Source organism: Lissotriton helveticus, chromosome 3_1 (assembly GCF_964261635.1).
Source record: "Lissotriton helveticus chromosome 3_1, aLisHel1.1, whole genome shotgun sequence".
NCBI lineage: Eukaryota > Metazoa > Chordata > Amphibia > Caudata > Salamandridae > Lissotriton > Lissotriton helveticus.
In genome coordinates this window covers 1,176,295,430-1,176,314,618 of record NC_136061.1, presented here as the reverse complement: position 1 = coordinate 1,176,314,618, position 19,189 = coordinate 1,176,295,430, and the positions used below count along the sequence as shown (strand labels likewise).

Sequence of the window (19,189 nt, the reverse complement as noted above, 5' to 3'; positions counted from 1 at the left end):
AGAGCCCCAATCACGCATGTATTTGCATACCATTCGCACATCAGCATTCACACGCAGCACACAGACATGACCCACGCGGCTCCTCTTTACAGATTCGCGCGCGCGAGGTGTGATTGGAAGGCTAGAAAGGGAAGAGGTTATTATGGGGTTGGGGAGGGAGGAGATGGCAGGGGTGTTGGGGTGTTGACATGGTGCCGAGGCAGGTTTCATACTCTTGCTCGTGGAACACAGAACCCACATTCTCACACTTGATGGGGGGGGGGCAAAGAACTAAAGTGCAAAAACAACACCACAAAGAAAATAACAAAATGGGTAACCTCGGTAATCCAAGGGAACCATTGTGTTTGCGGAGCATAGTTTTAGAATTCATTTACCCCATCCAGTTGATCAGTTGTGCAGTTTGAGAGTGCAGTATGAGAGTTGAGAGTGCAGATTGAGAGTGCAGATTGAGAGTGCAGATTGAGAGTGCAGAATCAGAGTGCAGAGTGCAGATTGCAGTTTGAGAGTGCAGTTTGAGAGTGCAGATTGAGAGTGCAGAGTGCAGATTGAGAGTGGAGAGTGCAGATTGAGAGTGCAGATTGAGAGTGCAGTTTGAGAGTGCAGTTTGAGAGTGCAGTATGAGAGTTGAGAGTGCAGATTGAGAGTGCAGAATCAGAGTGCAGAGTGCAGATTGCAGTTTGAGAGTGCAGTTTGAGAGTGCAGATTGAGAGTGCAGAGTGCAGATTGAGAGTGGAGAGTGCAGATTGAGAGTGCAGATTGAGAGTGCAGTTTGAGAGTGCAGAGTGGCAGTTAGTGCAGACTGTGTGCAGAGTGACAGTGAGTGCAGACTGACAGTGAGTGCAGACTGAGTGCAGAGTGACAGTGAGTGCAGAGTGACAGTGAGTGCAGAGTGACAGTGAGTGCAGAGTGACAGTGAGTGCAGAGTGAGTGCAGAGTGACAGTGAGTGCAGAGTGACAGTGAGTGCAGAGTGACAGTGAGTGCAGAGTGACTGTGGAGTGAGTGCAGAGTGAGTGTAGAGTGACAGTGAGTGCAGAGTGACAGCAGAGTGACAGTGAGTGCAGAGTGACAGTGAGTGCAGAGTGACAGTGAGTGCAGAGTGACTGTAGAGTGCAGAGTGACTGTAGAGTGCAGAGTGACAGTGAGTGCAGAGTGACTGTAGAGTGAGTGCAGAGTGAGTGCAGAGTGACAGTGAGTGACAGTGAGTGCAGAGTGACTGTAGAGTGAGTGCAGAGTGACAGTGAGTGCAGAGTGACTGTAGAGTGAGTGCAGAGTGAGTGCAGAGTGACAGTGAGTGCAGAGTAACAGTGAGTGCAGAGTGACAGTGAGTGCAGACTGAGTGCGGAGTGACAGTGAGTGCAGACTGAGTGCAGAGTGACAGTGAGTTCAGAGTGACAGTGAGTGCAGAGTGACAGTGAGTGCAGAGTGACAGTGAGTGCAGAGTGACAGTGATTGCAGAGTGACAGTGAGTGCAGAGTGACAGCAGAGTGACAGTGAGTGCAGAGTGACAGTGAGTGCAGAGTGACAGCAGAGTGACAGTGAGTGCAGAGTGACAGTGAGTGCAGAGTGACAGTGAGCGCAGAGTGACAGCAGAGTGACAGTGAGTGCAGAGTGACAGTGAGTGCAGAGTGACAGTGAGTGCAGAGTGACAGTGAGTGCAGAGTGACTGTAGAGTGAGTGCAGAGTGAGTGCAGAGTGACAGTGAGTGCAGAGTGAGTGCAGAGTGACAGTGAGTGCAGAGTGACAGTGAGTGCAGAGTGACAGTGAGTGCAGAGTGACAGTGAGTGCAGAGTGACTGTAGAGTGCAGAGTGACAGTGAGTGCAGAGTGACAGTGAGTGCAGAGTGACTGTAGAGTGAGTGCAGAGTGAGTGCAGAGTGACAGTGAGTGCAGAGTGACAGTGAGTGCAGAGTGACAGTGAGTGCAGAGTGACAGTAAGTGCAGAGTGACAGTGAGTGCAGAGTGACAGCAGAGTGACAGTGAGTGCAGAGTGACAGTGAGTGCAGAGTGACAGCAGAGTGACAGTGAGTGCAGAGTGACAGTGAGTGCAGAGTGACAGTGAGTGCAGAGTGACAGTGAGTGCAGAGTGACTGCAGAGACAGTGTGTCAGGGTGCACATTGTGTGAGTGTGCAGAATGAGTGTGCAGGGTAAACAGTGTGTGACTATGCAGGGTGACATTGGGAGTGTGCGGGTGAGCAGTGTGTGAATGTGTAGGGGCAGTGTGTGAGTGTGCAGAAAACACCACACACACATACACCACACACACATAACGCACACACAAACCACACACCTCAGTCTCTCAACACCACACACTTGTCACCACTCAACACAACACACTCACCACCACACTCGCTCCCCAGGCTCACCCCCACAGACTCACCACCACACACTCACCAGCAGACAGAAAACAACACACACAACAACACACCCCCAGCCGTCAATGAATGCTTTCACCATGCACAAACACCAACAACCATCATCCATCTGTGCACGCTTTTACCAAGCACACACCCACCAGCCGTCAGTGCACCCTTCCACCAGGCACACACACCTCCAGCCGGCAGTGCACTTTTCCACCAAGCAATCGCAGTATGGTACACTTTACTTTTAAACATATTCATATAAAGCACAGCATGCCACCATTGGTAAAATTACAATTCAACCAACATACTTCCACTACACACCACATGCACACACTCCATAACACATGGCAAAAAGACATTGGCATTTACAATGCCATTAGCTCAAACTCAAATAAATCCGAGCCCGATTGCATTTCTAATGCTTGTTTCCTCTTACTATGTGTGTTGCAAAATGTGGCACAAATAGAAAGAGGAAAACACCTCTCATGGTTGTTTTTGTGCTGAAAGTTGTCCCTTCCTGCACAAAAACAATCACCCCTACAACACAGACACCTTTGCACCATGGCGCAATGGGTGCCTGTGTTGGCGCTTTTCAGCCCATTGTGCACCAGCGCAGGAGAAAAGGACAGGATTGTGCCATATCTCATAGATACGGTTCATTCCGGCCATTTTCTATTGATGCAGGGCAGTGCAGCAAGTTTCCTTGTGGTGCTGCCGTGTGCCAAAACCTTGTATATGAGGCCCGTCGTTCTTTGTATTCAGAAAAGTGATGCTGATTATGCTAACATCACATTATAAGAGAACGAGACTGAAACGCTCTTTTTCTTTCTGGCTACAAAATAGGCAATAATCTTCCCCTTTGCTTCGACAGAACGACCCAGAACTCATTGCGATTGTGCTTCTTTTGGTAATAGGATTGATTCCCTATTTCGTTGCTTCTGCTGTATATTTCAGCCGAAAGAGGCAAATAAATAAAGTAAAAAGTAAGCATGGTCGTGCTCAATAAGGGTTGCTCAATAAGGCTAGTCAATAATCTTGGTGGCACTGAAGCATTGCTCTCATCTTAAACGCAACTCATGTATTCATGTCTTTAATATGTTGTTTATTGTTGTACCCAGATACGCACAACAAGAAAAGTATCGGTGTGGCCTGTGGCATTTGTTGGAGGTTTACGCTACGAGTCTCCCAAAGTGAACGCAGCAGGCAAGGTATTCGGATGGAAGACTGTGTTCGACCCTCACCGCCCATTTGCGATAGACATGGCCGGCTTTGCAGTGAATCTCCGGCTGATCCTTCAGAGGCCTCAAGCGTATTTCAAACTGCGTGGGGTGAAGGGAGGTTACCAGGAGAGTAGCCTCCTCCGAGAGCTGGTGACGCTGAATGACCTGGAGCCCAAAGCTGCCAATTGCACAAAGGTAATTTATTGGGCAGTGTCCTGTGCCATCAATTCCGAGATCGCCAAAGTACTTTTTGCTGCCAGAATTTCAATGTTAGGCGATGCAACGGGTGCAAACATGCAATTAACAATAAACGTAGGCAGGATCAATTTGATCTCAAATTGCCCAAAGTAGCAGGTGAGAAATGATTGCCTCTAACCCAGATACTGTATAATGATTGAGAAAATTGATTCGTATTAAGTTAGTAACCTAGGCATGGCAGCAGTATACAAAAACATGTGAAATAAAAAAGTGGCAGAAAAAATTTGAGATATAAAGGTAAATTACTGCATATTTAGTAATCAACCGATTGCCTTGAGAGACTGTATGCAATTGCTCTAGGATATCCTTAAAGGGAATTAAAACATCTGAAAAAGATATGGACAGAAGAAACTTCTAATAATTGGTGCTAGGAGGGAAGCAATTGAGGATGAATTGACTAGTACCAACAAATATCTACTGGTCAGAATGATTGGTCAAATATTGTAAAGAGGGATTGGTTGATTGGCAATTATGATGAATCTACTATTGGGCATGTGGACTGGTTGAATGCTGCTCACAAAGAACTGAGAACGTGCTGGCATCAATGACGGAATCTGCTTGCTCCATTCTGTGTTATATCAGGTGTCATTTGAACTAGTCGGGACATATTACATCCAATGTTAAAAAGCCAATAATGAGTCTGTGGCATCAAAAGCATGAGGTTGCAAAGTGAGATATGTTATCCCAGTCCAAACACCAGCTTCTGACTTGCATGTTACCTCTGGAGGTGAGGTAACCAAGAGAACATAGAAATCTGGCTGCTGAAAACCCTCCTATAATGAGACTTTCTGCACTAAAAACGTTTGTGCCAGATCTCTCTCAGTCATTCCTGTTCTATTGCAAATCTCATCCCTTGTTCCCATTGCTGTTGATTCCTTCTAGATGCTCCAAGTAGTAAATCAACTGTGTTTTCTTACATTAGCAAGCCTTGATGAGAAATTCTACTTACACCGTAGTATAGCAATCTAAAGTAAAAAATGAACCAATGACATCGGGCCAGATGTACGAACACTCAACACTACGCAGTAAGACAACTTGCAGCGCTGCATCAAATGGAGAGTGTAATGAATGTGCCATATTTACTAATATATAACAGATTACTGCTCTCTCTTTGTGCTGGTGCACTGTGTGCAGCCTATCACCAACACGGGCATCCTTGCGCCATGGTGCTGCACTATGGTGTAAAGGTGGCCGCGTTGCAGAAAGGACACCTTCCTGCACAAAAACAATCCTTTCAGGCATTTTCCTCTTTCTATGTGTGCTGCAGCTTGAAGAAGGAGGAAATAACAAGGACAAATCAACATAGTTCTCCTTGTTACGCCTCTGTTGGGATGGCTAGCATTTTGACAAATTCCCAGGTTTACTACCCTTAGTAAATCAGGGAATGAGCCAAAATCCATGGGTGGATGTGTGGGAACGACCACACCCCATCCTCGGAATGCTTTCCCACTGCAGAGTAATGCAAGTAGGTGATTCGCGCTGCCTTGCATTACTCTGGATTTAGTAAGCCAAGCAGAGTCACTCAAGGTGGCTTTGCATCGCTTAGTAAATATCACTTAAACCCTTATGTTGCCTTGCGTGATGCAACAGCAATGTGAGGGTTAGTTAATCTGGGCCTTAGATTAACTAAGCTGTTATCATGTGGTATTACAAGTTATCAGAAATCCCAAATTATAAAAGTAAGCACTAAGGAAAAGATGTAAGACTGTATCTTTTCCATTCCTGTTCAAGGCAAAGAGTAAAAAATGATAAAATAGTGCATAGTGGATTCCGCAACGTAGTAATAGAAGCAGCGATCTCACAAATGAGTACATCTCCTCATGATGTTTACTCCCCACACTAACAGAACACGCAACAACTACCACCTCACAGTGTACAACTCCTCTCCTAAAGGGATAAAACATGCAGAGGTGTTCCGTAGGCCTGTGAAAATTGTGAAATTCTATTTCAAAATTTAGCAAAATTTCACAAATATAATGAATATTAACTATACAAAATTGCACAGCATTCCGTGAAATTCACTTAGCAGTATTTGACGTGACAATTGAGCACTAATGCAAACCTTGCATTCAAAAGTGACATGAGATAAAAGACAAAGGCACTTGTTCGAGTACAAAATATCTCCTGCAAAACATTTTCTGCTCAAACCAGTCACTCACCCAAAAAAAAAAGAAAATGTGTAATTTTCCACATTTAATGTAAAGCAAAAGCACATATTTCCTGGACTTCAAATGCATCATTAGTGATTATGATTCTATTGTTGCTTCTATAACCAGCTCGTTGGAGTCATTAAGCAACCCAGAACACTTCCCCTCCCACATAGTCATGTGCATCTTTCTGCTCCTGCTTTTATCCAAAGTTCCCCAACACGCTTCAATAACCCCCTCCATTAAACACGCAAACAGCTCAGGACTGAAAACTTTTGGAGACTTTGACTCAGGACCAGTTATAAAAGCACTGTGGCTTGAGCCAAACATAGAAACACATCAACCTGCTCTTAGATCCCGTTTATGCACATGACTTATCACATTACCACATGTGTTCCGTGATTGAAATTCAGCGGCTCCACATTCATACATATTAGCATATCACCTCAGCGCTTACGGAACATACAACACTAACCCGCCTGCTGCATGGACAGCAAGACGCACCATAGCACCTCAGAAGTAATGGGCCATATGTATCAAGCACAAATGCGTTCACAAACGTCATAATTCGCAGAATTTCGGCGTTTACGATCGCATTTTTGCTAAATGGTATGTATGAAGCAAATCTGCATGCAAAATAAGGAATCGCAAAATTTGCGATTCCTTATTTTGCAATTGCATTTAAGGAATCACAAATTTTGCGATTCCTTAAATGCAATGTAAGAAGCACCAAAAAAGTGCAATTTCGCCTTAAGGAATTGCAAATTACCAGTTGGTGGTAATTTGCGATTTCTTTGAAAAATGCACTTTTTTGCATTTTTCAAAGTGCCATGTGACGTACATACATGCCCTTAGGGCATGTTTGTGTGCCACATGTGCACCCATGCTTATTTCAGGGGTGCAACAGGGTGTCCTTTTGACACCCTTGCACCCTTGAAATTGCATTTTCAATTTGCGATTCGCTAATTGCTAATCGCAAATTGGAATGTCTTCCCATTCATTCCTATGGGCCTCTAGACCCATAGGAATGAATGGAGAGGTATTCCTTAATAGCGAATCGCAATTTGAGATTCAAAATTAAGGAATATGTAGGATTCGCAAAATTTATTGCATTTTCTACATACATAGCATTTTGCGGTTCTCAAATAGCGATTCATAAAAAATCGCTAGTTGAGAATCGCAAAATTACTTTTTGATACAAATGGCCCAATGTCTAATATTAACCATCAGCAATTTGCACGTTGGGAGTAGGACACTCGACTTTTCCATTTCAGGCATAAGTCCCAGTATTCTTAGTGTTTTGATTAAAGGTTTCAAACATGACGTGGGGCACTCAGCAAGCTATGCAGCTAAAAACTCCAAACACAAATACCACTAAATCACACAGGTGAAGGGGACGCCACTTAAACGCCCACTCCCCCTCCCCCACCAAAAGCACATGTACATACAAATTGCATATGCACTGCTTTCAAACCACATAAACATATCACATCAAACCATTATTGCCACCTCCCTTCTCATCCAACACTCCAGCCACTCTTGCAAATCTCATTTGTTTGGCACACCCACTTGCCCATGCCACTGCTGCTGTCTATCCATTCTCAAAACAAGCTCACGCATCACTTTACTAGCTTGCACGTCATACAGCTTAAAAAGACCGCATAACTAAGCTTCCATGTAGTGCAACTGAAAACTTTGTACAACAAAATTAAATCACCAAAATGCACAAGCAAACCCCTGGACCTGAGGTACAAACAGAAATAAGAGGAGGTAAATTAACATTTAGGGGCAGATGTATCAACATCCTGATTTGCGAATCCCAAATAGCGATTTTTTAGATATCGCTATTTGAGATTAGCAAATAGGGATGTATGTAGAAATTCACATTTTTTTGCGATTTCTTAAAATTCCTTAATTGCGATTAGCAAATTGCGAATCGCAATTTAGGAATATTTTTCCATTCATTTCTATGGGCCAGGAGGCCCATAGGAAGGAATGGGAAGTTATTCTCAATTTGTGATTCGCAATTTGCTGATCGCGAATTGAGAATAATTTCAAGGGTGCAAGGGTGTCTTAAGGACACCCTGCTGCACCCCTGAAATTTACATGTGTGCACATATGGCGCACATAAATGCCCCAAGGGCATGTATGAGCGCCACATGGCACCTTTACAAATGCCAAAAAAGTGCATTTGTAAAAGGAATCGCAAATTACCACCAACAACAAGTTGGTGGTAATTTGCGATTTCTTAATGTGAAATCGCAAAACTTGATTGCTTCTTACATAGCATTTAAGGAATCGCATTTTGCGATTCCTTAAATGCTTGCGCAAAATTAAAGAATCGCAAATTTTGCGATTACTTAATTTTGCGATGCGATTTTCTTCATACATCGCATTTGCCGATTTTTTTGTCGCAAACGCTGCATTTTTGCGAATCGCAGCGTTTGCGACAAAAAAAACGGATGATACATCTGCCCCTTACCTCTTAAAATTAGTGATTCGCTAAGGTTTCTTTCTGAGGATTCCGTGATCGGGGAATGCAGGTGAAAGTCATGAAGGAATAAGCCACATCTATCAACAACAAAATCTTTATGAATATATTACTATTTGACTTCATTTACACACTAAAAGCACTTCTTAGAAAGGGCCTCTGCAACAGCCTATTAAAATGCCTGAGAAGTGCATGGATTCACATGGGAAGTAAAATAATATACCAATGGATAGTGTACCTTAGAGAAACACCACCTCTACTAGAGTAGTGTTTAACAGAGAAGAGGAAAATGTAAACGACAAAGGGAGAGAGGAGGACAGACACTGAATTTCACTGAATAAGGTACTCAGATCTAAACCAAAATTGGACATCGCAGCGCTGCAACAATTTGCTCTCAAATCTTGAGTGATTGCAAGAGCTTCTAACTGGGCCCAATCTGCAGTTCAATAGCCTACGTATGAAATAAAGTGCCCTATTGTACCTAATCAGGCTTTGAAAGGTCACAGAGGGATTCTGCTAAACCACTAAATGCGAGGCTGATTTTGGCATGTACGTGATGTCATGTCACTGATTTCTACAGTACTTGTTGCCGTCTGCATTCTGTTCATTGAAGGGTCCTTTCTAATTTACCTCAAATAACACTTGCTCTCTGTCATTCTTTCAAGATCATTCTTTGTCACCCCTGTCCTTCTCTAGCACTTCATAAAAAAATATTATGCAGCCGTCTTGGACCTTTGTGCAACACCAAAGGGTGGTCCAGCCTGCAAATAAATGATAAAGGTGGAGGAGTGTTCAATGGCAAAAATACGTTTTCTGGCATTCACTTGGGTGTATAAGCCCCTTCTTTGTCCTAACCATACCAAAGTATGGCATCTTACTTTGTAATCTAAACAGATTTTATTGTAACAATTTCCTGCAATGATGGCAAAATATAGAGGCAAAACAATAATGCCAACAACAAAACATTAATAGTAACAGCAGCATTTACGAAAGCAATAATAAATGGCCTTACATCGTGCTTGATGTTACTGTTCTTCCATTTCTAAGCGCTGCAAATGACAGGTGTGTTGTGTCTTCGAACCCAGGAAACCACACAGGACACGATGATGGCTTATAGGTATGTCTTTATTCTTGTTGGTTCCAGCATACACAGATCATGATCTCTTACCTCGAGGTCCAGCAGCAGAATATCCCCTCTCCCCGCCCCTTGACCCGATGTGGTGTCCGGTGTCCCCTCACCTCTGTATTGTCCCAGGGTCCTAGTGCTCTTGTCCTGGACACAACATCTCCCCCCTTGTCACAAACAAACATTTTTCTTTTTGAACAGAGAGAGAGAAAAGAGAGAGAGAGAGAGAGAGAGAGAGAGAGAGAGAGAGAGAGAGAGAGAAAGAAAGAAAGAAAGAAAGAAAGAGAGACTGATGATACACGATGGGCCATAGGCCACTTCTTTTTACACCTCCTCAATTAGTCTCTTTTTTCCATGTTTTTCTTTTTTGATCGCTGTTTTTTGATATCCGCTTGAGCCTTTCCTTTTCTGTATCTTCCTGCAGTTCTTGCTTTGACCTTTCCGTTTTTCTTGCTTCTGCCTTTCTGAAATGCGAAAGGTGCTCGGTGACGTGACACTGGCCAGACTGCCGCTTTTGCCATCCGTTCTTTTGCTTTTGTCATCGTCAACTTGCTCCCGGGGAACTCATTGCCTTTTTTCTTCACTTGTCCTTGCTTGACCAGCTCGGTGCCTCCTTTGTTTCTTTTCTGTTTTGTCGCATGTCTTCCTTTATTTTCATGAGCCTTTGTTGTTGCGTTCGCTATTTGATCTCTTGCAGCAATGTCTCCTTGTTCTATTCTCTCTATCCTTTTTGTGTGTGGTAGTCTCATTCTTCTTGATTCCCTCATCACCGTTCCATTTTCGCTTTCTTGTGTCACCACTTGTCTTCGGTGATCTTTTCCTTGTTGGTGTTGTGTCACAATCGCTTTCAGTTCCACTTCGTTTCCATCTTCATTTAGTCCTCTGTGCGGCCTTTGGTCAGCATGTGCTGGGTCGTCTTCGGCCGTCCTAGCAAGTCTTATCTCCTTTGATGCTTTGTAGTCTTCTTCGGTCCATGTGAATTGTTTACCTTTGTTTGTCAACTCCCTCAGCGGGTTGTCTGTGGCAGCATCATCTTTTTCCAGTTCTTTAGTTACGCTGTGATCTGTCTTCAATGTGTTCCCTTCCTCTGACATGTTGTATGTCATGGTCATGAGACCCATCATTTTCGTTGTGATGTTGCTCAGCAGGCACGGCGCTGGGACGTCACCCTGCAGCACATGAATGTCTTCTTTGATCTTTTTGTCCTTATATGCTATCTCTTCTGTGAATTTTCCCATGTTAATCACTGGTTTCTTTGACCCCCAAGTGAACACTTCTAATCGGGACGGCCTCAGTGCCGGCTTTGTCTTCATCTTTCCGTATTCCAATATGCACATAATGTTGCGTGTTGTGCCGCTGTCCAGGACGAATTTTGTTTTGTGTGATCCAACTCCTATGGTCACGGAATCTGTCTTTTTCATTTTGCTTCTGTCTGCCAGGCATGTTTCCTTTTCATTTTTATTTTCTTCAGTTAGTTCTGTGTGGACGCGTTCAGATGATTCTATGTGGACGTCCGACATGTGATATAGTCGTTCTGTTTTTTCTTCTTCTTCCTCTTCACCTGATTCTATTGATGAGCTTCTCCTTTCTGTTTCGATATGTCTGACATGCCTTGTTGTCGATACTTGTGGTCTCCCTGTTCTTCCCCTGTCGTTCCTAAATTGTGTTCCTTGGCATACGCTGGCGTAGTGATTCCTCCCGTTGCATCTTCTGCATGTTTGCCCAAACGCTGGACATGGTCCTCGATGTGGAAATTCCATTCCACACCTGCAGCAAGTTCCTTCAGGTTGTTTCCTCACTGTCTGTTCATTCCTGTCTTTTTTCCAGACACCTGTGCGATAATTGTTTGTCATGTGATGTGCTTGTTCCACTCCTACGTCTTTTCCTCATTCCATTTCCTTTGCGTGTGTTGTTGCTCTCGCCTCCGCTCTTGCTATTGCCAGGATGTTCTCTAGTGACGTCGGTTCTTTTAAGATTCTTGCGCGGAACCCTGTGTCACGGCAGCCTTCTATTATCCGCAATCTTATTGCTTGTTCATTGTCAAATTTGTCAAATTCACAATGCGTCACAAGTTTTCTCAGTCTGGTTGCAAAGTCATCTAATGTTTCATCTATTCGTTGAGACGCAATTGCGAAAGTGTATCGTTCGAAATCAACATTTCTTTGCGGGTCAAATTTGGTCGTTAAACATTTCTTTAGTTTCTCATAGTTGGTTGTTTCCTCAGTTGGTAGCGTCACTAGAAGGTCTTCAATGTCATCGCCTGCAAAATTTAGCAATAAACCCAATTTCTTTGCTTCTGTCACATCGGTTGCGTCCATGTATCTTTCTAGAAGTCTGATCCACTTCTCCCACCTAATTCCCACTTGTGGCTCCGACAAGTTGAATGGTAGTGGTCTTCTGTATTGTGCACTTTGTCTTTCTGGCTTAGGGTCTGTCATCTTTATCTTCCTGCGTTCTCCTCGACCCTCTTTTGTTATTTCTTCTGTTGTCTGTCCTTTGTCTTTTGTTCTTTATTGCTTGTGCTTTATTAGCGCCTTTCCTTCCTTTTATTTCTTGCCTTTTCTCTTGTTTGCTGCTCTTTGTCTGTGCTTTGTTCTTTTGTATCTTCTTTAAGTTCTCTTTTAGTCTTTTATTCCTTTAGTTGCACTTATTCATTGTGCTGTCACCTTTTTTTCTTGTCTTTTCTCTATTTCTGCTTGTTCAATCCTTATTTTCTTACTTTTGCCCCTTTTGCCTTTACTTCTGCTTGTTTATGCCTTCTTCTTAATTTCCTGGTGTCTTTTCTTTCTCCTTTCTTTTTCCTTTTATTTGCCCCTTTTTCTTTTAGTGTTCTTCTTATGCCCCACTTATTTGCTGTTATTCATTCTTATTTGTGCCTTTTTCTCTCCGATCGGCACTTTCTGATGTTTTTCGCCCTTTGCCTGACTCCAAAATGACCACTGCGCTGTTCTCCGCTCCTATTGGTTCATTTCGCCTGACCTCAAAATGGCTGCCGAGATTCTCGCGAGACTTCTTGTCCAATCCGGGTGCTGCCTGACTGAAAAATGGCCGCCTGCTTTTCCTGCTCTGTGATTGGTTCTCGCGCCTGATCCTAAAATGGCCGCCGAGACTCTCGCGAGAGCTCGCGCCCGTTTCTTTTAACTTTCTTTTAAGTTTGCGCTCATTACACGGCGCTTACCGGAGCTCGCAGTCTTCTTTTTCCAGCGATCGGGGTGGACTCCCGCTTCGTTGCTCTTCGTCTGGGGGCACTTCTTCCGTTCTTTTCCGCACAATGCGATCCAGGGTGGGCTCCTGGTTTAAATCGCGATGATCTTCCGATGGGCACAGCGTCCAGTTCGTCAAACCTTCGTCGCCAGTTGTCGTGTCTTCGAACCCAGGAAACCACACAGGACACGATGATGGCTTATAGGTATGTCTTTATTCTTGTTGGTTCCAGCATACACAGATCATGATCTCTTACCTCGAGGTCCAGCAGCAGAATGTCCCCTCTCCCCGCCCCTTGACCGGATGTGGTGTCCGGTGTCCCCTTACCTCTGTATTGTCCCAGGGTCCTAGTGCCCTTGTCCTGGACACGACAAGGTGTTACTGTCACCCACTGTAGAGAACCAGCTGAATTTGCCGAGCAGGGAATCACGTCATTCACGTAAGTTGTAGTAGGTGGAAATAGCAAGAGAACAGAAATAACGACGATAGTCTCTCAAAGCAGGTTTTATACCTACATAATGTCATGCAGAGGGCCTAGAAAAAAAACCATAAAATATAAAACATAAACAAACAATTAATTAGTAAAAGAGAAAAAACAGGGTTGTGAAGAGGAATAACAGGGTTAAAACTAAAACGTTTTAATTTAGTGTATAATTGCGGGGGGAACCGAAATTTTACCTATAAGGAATGCTAGTCTTCTTTCTCGATGTAAACTACATGTGCCAATGTGTCTTTTGGTGGAAGGCCTGTAGGTTGTGTTAGATAACATATGACCCGATGTATTTAACACTTTTGCATTCCCAACCCAGGGTTTCATAAAATCACAGGGTTTGTCAAGGCGGTGTAGGCTGGGAATATTAAATCCTAAATATCGACAGTACAGAATATTGTTACGACAATATTGGGGGACAAAATATCAACTGAAAAGTTTTATGCATAATCTATACCTAATTCCACGTATACGTATCTTGGTGATATACATAGGTCTTTAAGGTACGTAGCTGTGGAGTTAAGAATAGTAAATCCTTATCTCTCTCTGTGCGCTTACCTTTCAATATTTTGTCTCTTGATATTGTTGTAAGGATATTCTGTCACATCCATAATCAGGATTTGATATTCCAAGCCACAATGTGTGAATGCAAACATGTTATGTACATTGTACTAACCCACTTGGTATCCATAAATGCCTTTCTAACTCACAAATTGAGTTTGCAATCCATTCAAAATCACAGGTAGGAGGGTTCCTGAAAAGGGACACCCAACTTATCTATTAAGGGCAATGGCATGCATCAATAGTTTGCAACTGCAAATGTGGTCACAAACCATTGATCAGTTACCCACACTTCAAAGGAGGTGGCACCTAATTCACAAAAACAATAAACAATTTGATAAAGCAGCACCTGTTGCTTTAAGGCTCACAGTCTGATTTAAAACATAAAATTAATGTTTCTTGCAGACCGCCATCTCTGACTTTGTAGCCAATTACGGTTCTTTGCAAATAGTGACCTGCCTAATTACTGTTCAGTGGGCAACTTGTTCTGTGATCCCCTGTGACTGGATATTTTGTGGCATTTCCTATTAATGCATAGGTAATATATCCTGCTTTAGGTTTAAACCTATAATAACAGATAAAACCCCACCAAAACAGAAACAGCCAGCGTCTGTGTAAACATATAAACAATGATAAACATCGGCACAACTAGAAACTTAAACGCCATTCAAATAAAGGAAAGTAAAAGAGAATGAGCCAACTCTCCTTAAAGGGCCATACAATGTAACGTTGTTACACAAATAAACAGCAAAAAAGACTGGTCTAAGATTATTTCACTTGAGTTTTGTTGTTTAGGGATGTCACTAAATTATTGTTTCCTCTTCCTTTTCTTGCCTCTCATTTTGTGCTTCTGTATTAAAAGTGTAGGTTTTAGAAGCATGTTTTAAGTCTGTTTTAATTATTTAATTAACTTTAGAAAATCTTTGAATAATAGGATCATATTTGATCTTTTTGGAAGTATTTAATTATTTGACTGATTAATGAAGTGGCTGGCTCATACAAATCTTGAACAATAGAGTGGGTAAATAATTGTGATACATCAGAACCCTTCTCTAATAAGTCAGTATTTAAAAGCAGGTCAGCTGTCAAATACCCCAGCATTTGAACATTCAGTGCAAGGTGTAGTGACGAGTACCTGTGAAAAGAGTGCTCACGGGATAATGGTTAAAACATGATAGTAAGTAGTCTTTCCACATAACAACAAAATTCATATCTGCACGGTTTCCCATTGTTATGTGTGCCTTCAGCTAAACCTGCCTTTTTACCCTATTGCACTTTATTGCTTTGGTTTTTGAGGCCACAGTTACAATGTTAGGAGCAAAATTCAAAGCCCCTGAGTACAATGTGATTTCTGTTAAAGGGCAAGGACTGACTCAAAATGAGGCATTTGCCATGTGGACGCTTGGCTGGTATGAATGCCTAAACAACCGAACGAGCATGCTTAAAGCATCAGGTTTAGGGTGATTTAGAAAGTAGAGATACAAATTAATCTAGTGTAATTCACTATTTTAAAGGTTTTACAAGGTGCTATTATATTGGCACAGTTGACAACCCCTCCAATGTCCTAATATTCAGTAAGGAGTAGGTTAATAACCCCAACTATGTCCAGAAATGTGTTTAATAAAATATGTAAAAATTACATTCTTCATTTTTTATTCTATTACAATCCTGGTAACCAGACAAAGTCCTAACAGAGTGAGAGGTAATGAGATGTGACGGAGAGTAATGTGATGTAACTGTAAGTGAGAATGCAATATAAAGACTGTCGCCTTACAACAGTTTAACATATGCTCATGGGGCACACTGCCAATGATACTATAAACCCTGCATTACTTCTCCTTTAAGTTATATGTACTTTATGAAAATCACTGCAAAAACAATATGTTTTGTAAACACTGGAAAAACAGTTTTTGTCTTTTGTGGGGGTTGGGCAGCCGAATAAGCACTGCTAAGCACTGATTTCGAAATATTTGGAAAACACCGAGGAAATATCACTGAAATCCACAAGAAATATACACTGAGAACAAGACAGCCTATACATTGGTCACATCTCAAAATCAGAGGCACGTCACAAAAGGGTGGTGAGCAATTTGAACCACTATTTGAGACCTTTCTCTTAGTACTTCCAGGCCAGGATGTTGCTTAATCACTTGAAAAGATTATGTGGATACTTGACTAAATACCTTCCAAAGACATCATTCTACTCTCTGTTGTCTGACAAGCGTAATAGAAAACCTTTGTTGCTGGAATCAATGTAGAAAGAAGCTTGTCACTGATGGGATCTGCTGTTTTTGGAATTTCAGATTCTGGTATGGCACACCAGGACTGAGAAACCTGTACTTGTAAATGAGGGGAAGAAAGGATTCACAGATCCCAACGTGGAAATCTGATTCCAAGGCATTGTACGGAAATGAACAGGTGAGCACTAAACCCCACAAAAACAAAGCAGTAAGGTTTATAGCCTCTGACAAAAATTGTTGTAAATTTGCCCAGCCTTAAAATTTCTGAATATCTTTTCTCTTGGGTAGCACAGTGGTTTGTGGTCATTTACTCACTACGAGCGAATCATGTGGTGTACAAGGTCATCCATTGACAGTAATAGATTGACTATTGGTTATGACAACACATACGGCTAGTTCTCAGTGTAGCAGAGGTTATTGCGTTTATGATTTACCCTACCAGAGAAAGTAAAAGTGAGTTTGATGCAAGGGACAGTAACAAATGACCGAGTTCAACCATGCCCGCTCAGACCCAGTCTAGCCCCACCCAGCTTTGAATCTAGGGGATAGGGAGGAATGAGAGCAGCCATGTGTAGGGCGATTCAGAACAATAGTATTGGCAAAGCTAATAGGTCAGGATTTAATTTACTAACACATACAGTATTAGCACATTAGAGCACTTGGTAGGGAGTGAGGAAAAGCGGGTAGAGAGGGCTATTGTTCTGCAGAGCCTTCTTCCAGTTCAATGAAATCACTTTAGTGGAGGCAGAAGGATACGCCAAAATAGCAAAGCAATACTCAACTGGGCAGAGCCTAGACATGATTGGCAAATCCATAAGTCAATAGCTGAAAGAGGCTGGTAAAAGAAAACCAATGGTTGAAATTGGTAGACCCAAAGCCCAATGTACCTAAATTATTAGAACTATGTCTAACAGTTGTGCTGTCAAAACCTAGACCTAAAAAGTATACCCCCTTGGTGTAACAGAGGTACCATAGAAGAATAAAGAGCTGAAATTTTATAAACAGAGGGAAATGTCAAATTTTGACTATTGTGTTTACTACATTCTCTGAAGAAACCTATCTTGTGACCTGTGACGTATGGTTAAGCATTGTGAAGAATACCCATCCCAAGTAGAATTACTAAAGGGTCAGCAGCAGAAGAAGAAATAACCAGTTGTAATCCACAAAGATTAAGCCTAGGAAATCAAGTTTTTTTAATCACTGGTATCCAAAAACAGAATTTTTCTAAGTGGTAGGCACAGAACAATCTTTCACAAAAGTCAGAAGGATTGCAAAATTCTACCTATCTTCCCAAGAGGGCTTCTTTAGAAGGAAATGCTGAAAAATCCTAAGTGTGCAGTGAGCCAGTATATGGGTAACACCTTCTTGTATTGGTAATTTCCTGTCAGTTCCTATAAATACCACTATCAAGAAATGGGCTGTTTATTGTTTCCTATGGGTGCTTCTGTCTTGTAATGAACCTTTAGACACAAAGGCTTCTACCTGTAGATGATGGTCCACGGCAACTACAGTGAACAATTTTTTGAAGTGACTATTGCAGTGACATCAGTGAGCATGTATCAGACATAGAAGGTGTGGACCAGGCTAGCTATTTGTATTTTCTCTTGATATATTTGCAAAGTAAATCACAAATGTATAGCTTACTGTACACTACATATCCCGGTGCCAACCTCGTAATCCTGAATAGTGACATTTACAAATGAGGTTGCTCATCTCGCCAGACTTTGCAAGTCATATAGAGAATTCATAGAGGAAGTATGATTCCAACTAGATTTGTTACCATGATTGGAACATTAATCCTGTAAGGTACAGAAGCATCCCCTCAGCAAAAAGTAGCCAAACATCTGCAACCCAGCGAGCTATCTCACTGGTATTCAACCATGTGAAATGTAATATATACACAAGACCTCGCCTGAGTAATTCAGAGTAACAATAGCATGTTAAAAATGAGTTATTGTGCTATAAAACACTGAGGCAGAGTAAGTCTTAGGGCAGAAACAATTAACATGTGAGTATAACACCCACAACATACTGTCCATTCAGAGGCAGTAGCTGTGTATAGGCCAGACATGGATAAACTATCAGATCCCTCTCAGCTCCTTTCTATTTGCCTGATTGGCCCTCGTATCTCTTCCTGAATTCCATTTCCTCTCTCCGCTTGCCTTTGCATTTGAAGCCATTGTTTTCCCATTTTGTTTTAGAAATGCTTACTCAGATATTGAACTTCCACCAGAGATTCAGGGACCCGTAATGAGTAGGGAATGTTTTCACATCTTCCTGACTCTTTCAGGGAGAATTGAGTGCTTCAATTATTCTGGAAACACCTGCAAGTCACCTCTTATAGCCTATAGAGAGTTGCAGATTTCCAGGATCCACTAAGCAAAACAATCTTATAAGGATGTCTCTCTATAGAAGGGTTTTTAGTAAAGGGGATGCTAGGCGCACTGCTGTGTGACGTCTATACGAGTGTACCTCAATTTCAGAAGGTGCTGCCAGGGGAGGGGATGAGCCCTATAACCCCTCAATGTTGTGTGGCGACAGGCCCTCACACTTACTAAATTGGAACCTAACCTAGGCACACTTCAAAGTAAATCAATAGTATGTATAATCCCTACAAAGTTCACAATTTTTCAGAAAAAATGCATAAACATATAGGTTAGATGTTGTGTCGCCTTTAATTTGTGTTTCATTAAGCCAAAACTGAAACCAGCCGACACGTGTTTCGTCGCATGTGGAAATAGTTCCGCGACTTCTTCAGGGCTGAATGCAGAACAAAATGATCTTCATAATCGTGCTGCCGGTGATAATTCCAACCCGGCTGGGCTTATCAATGGGGACAGATTACAACACCAAGTTACTTCTAACGTCACGTAGCCGGTATAGGTAGTATTCCGACTAGCCTCCATGTGGTTCAGAAGTAATGAACTTTAATGAAAATCGCGCTGCCGGTACTTTAAATTGTTCCAGCTCCTAACAGGTCATGTAGTAAAGGAAACGAAGGACAAGTGTAACCGCGCTGCCGGTAACCGAGGCGTTCCGGCTCCAGAAAGGTCCTGTAGTGAAGGACTCGAAGGATACGGGAAACCAGGGT

General features: G+C 42.4%; 1 protein-coding gene across 1 annotated transcript in view; it reads left to right on the top strand.

Annotated features, from left to right (window-relative positions):
• B3GAT1 (beta-1,3-glucuronyltransferase 1) overlaps positions 1–19,189 on the top strand; it is a 340,153-nt gene that overhangs the window by 319,686 nt on the left and 1,278 nt on the right. Inside the window, exons 6-7 of the mRNA XM_078683872.1 lie at positions 3,480–3,776; positions 16,162–16,276. Coding sequence (XP_078539998.1) covers positions 3,480–3,776; positions 16,162–16,248 — 384 coding nt within the window. The 3' untranslated portion in view covers positions 16,249–16,276. The remainder of the gene's footprint in view (positions 1–3,479; positions 3,777–16,161; positions 16,277–19,189) is intronic.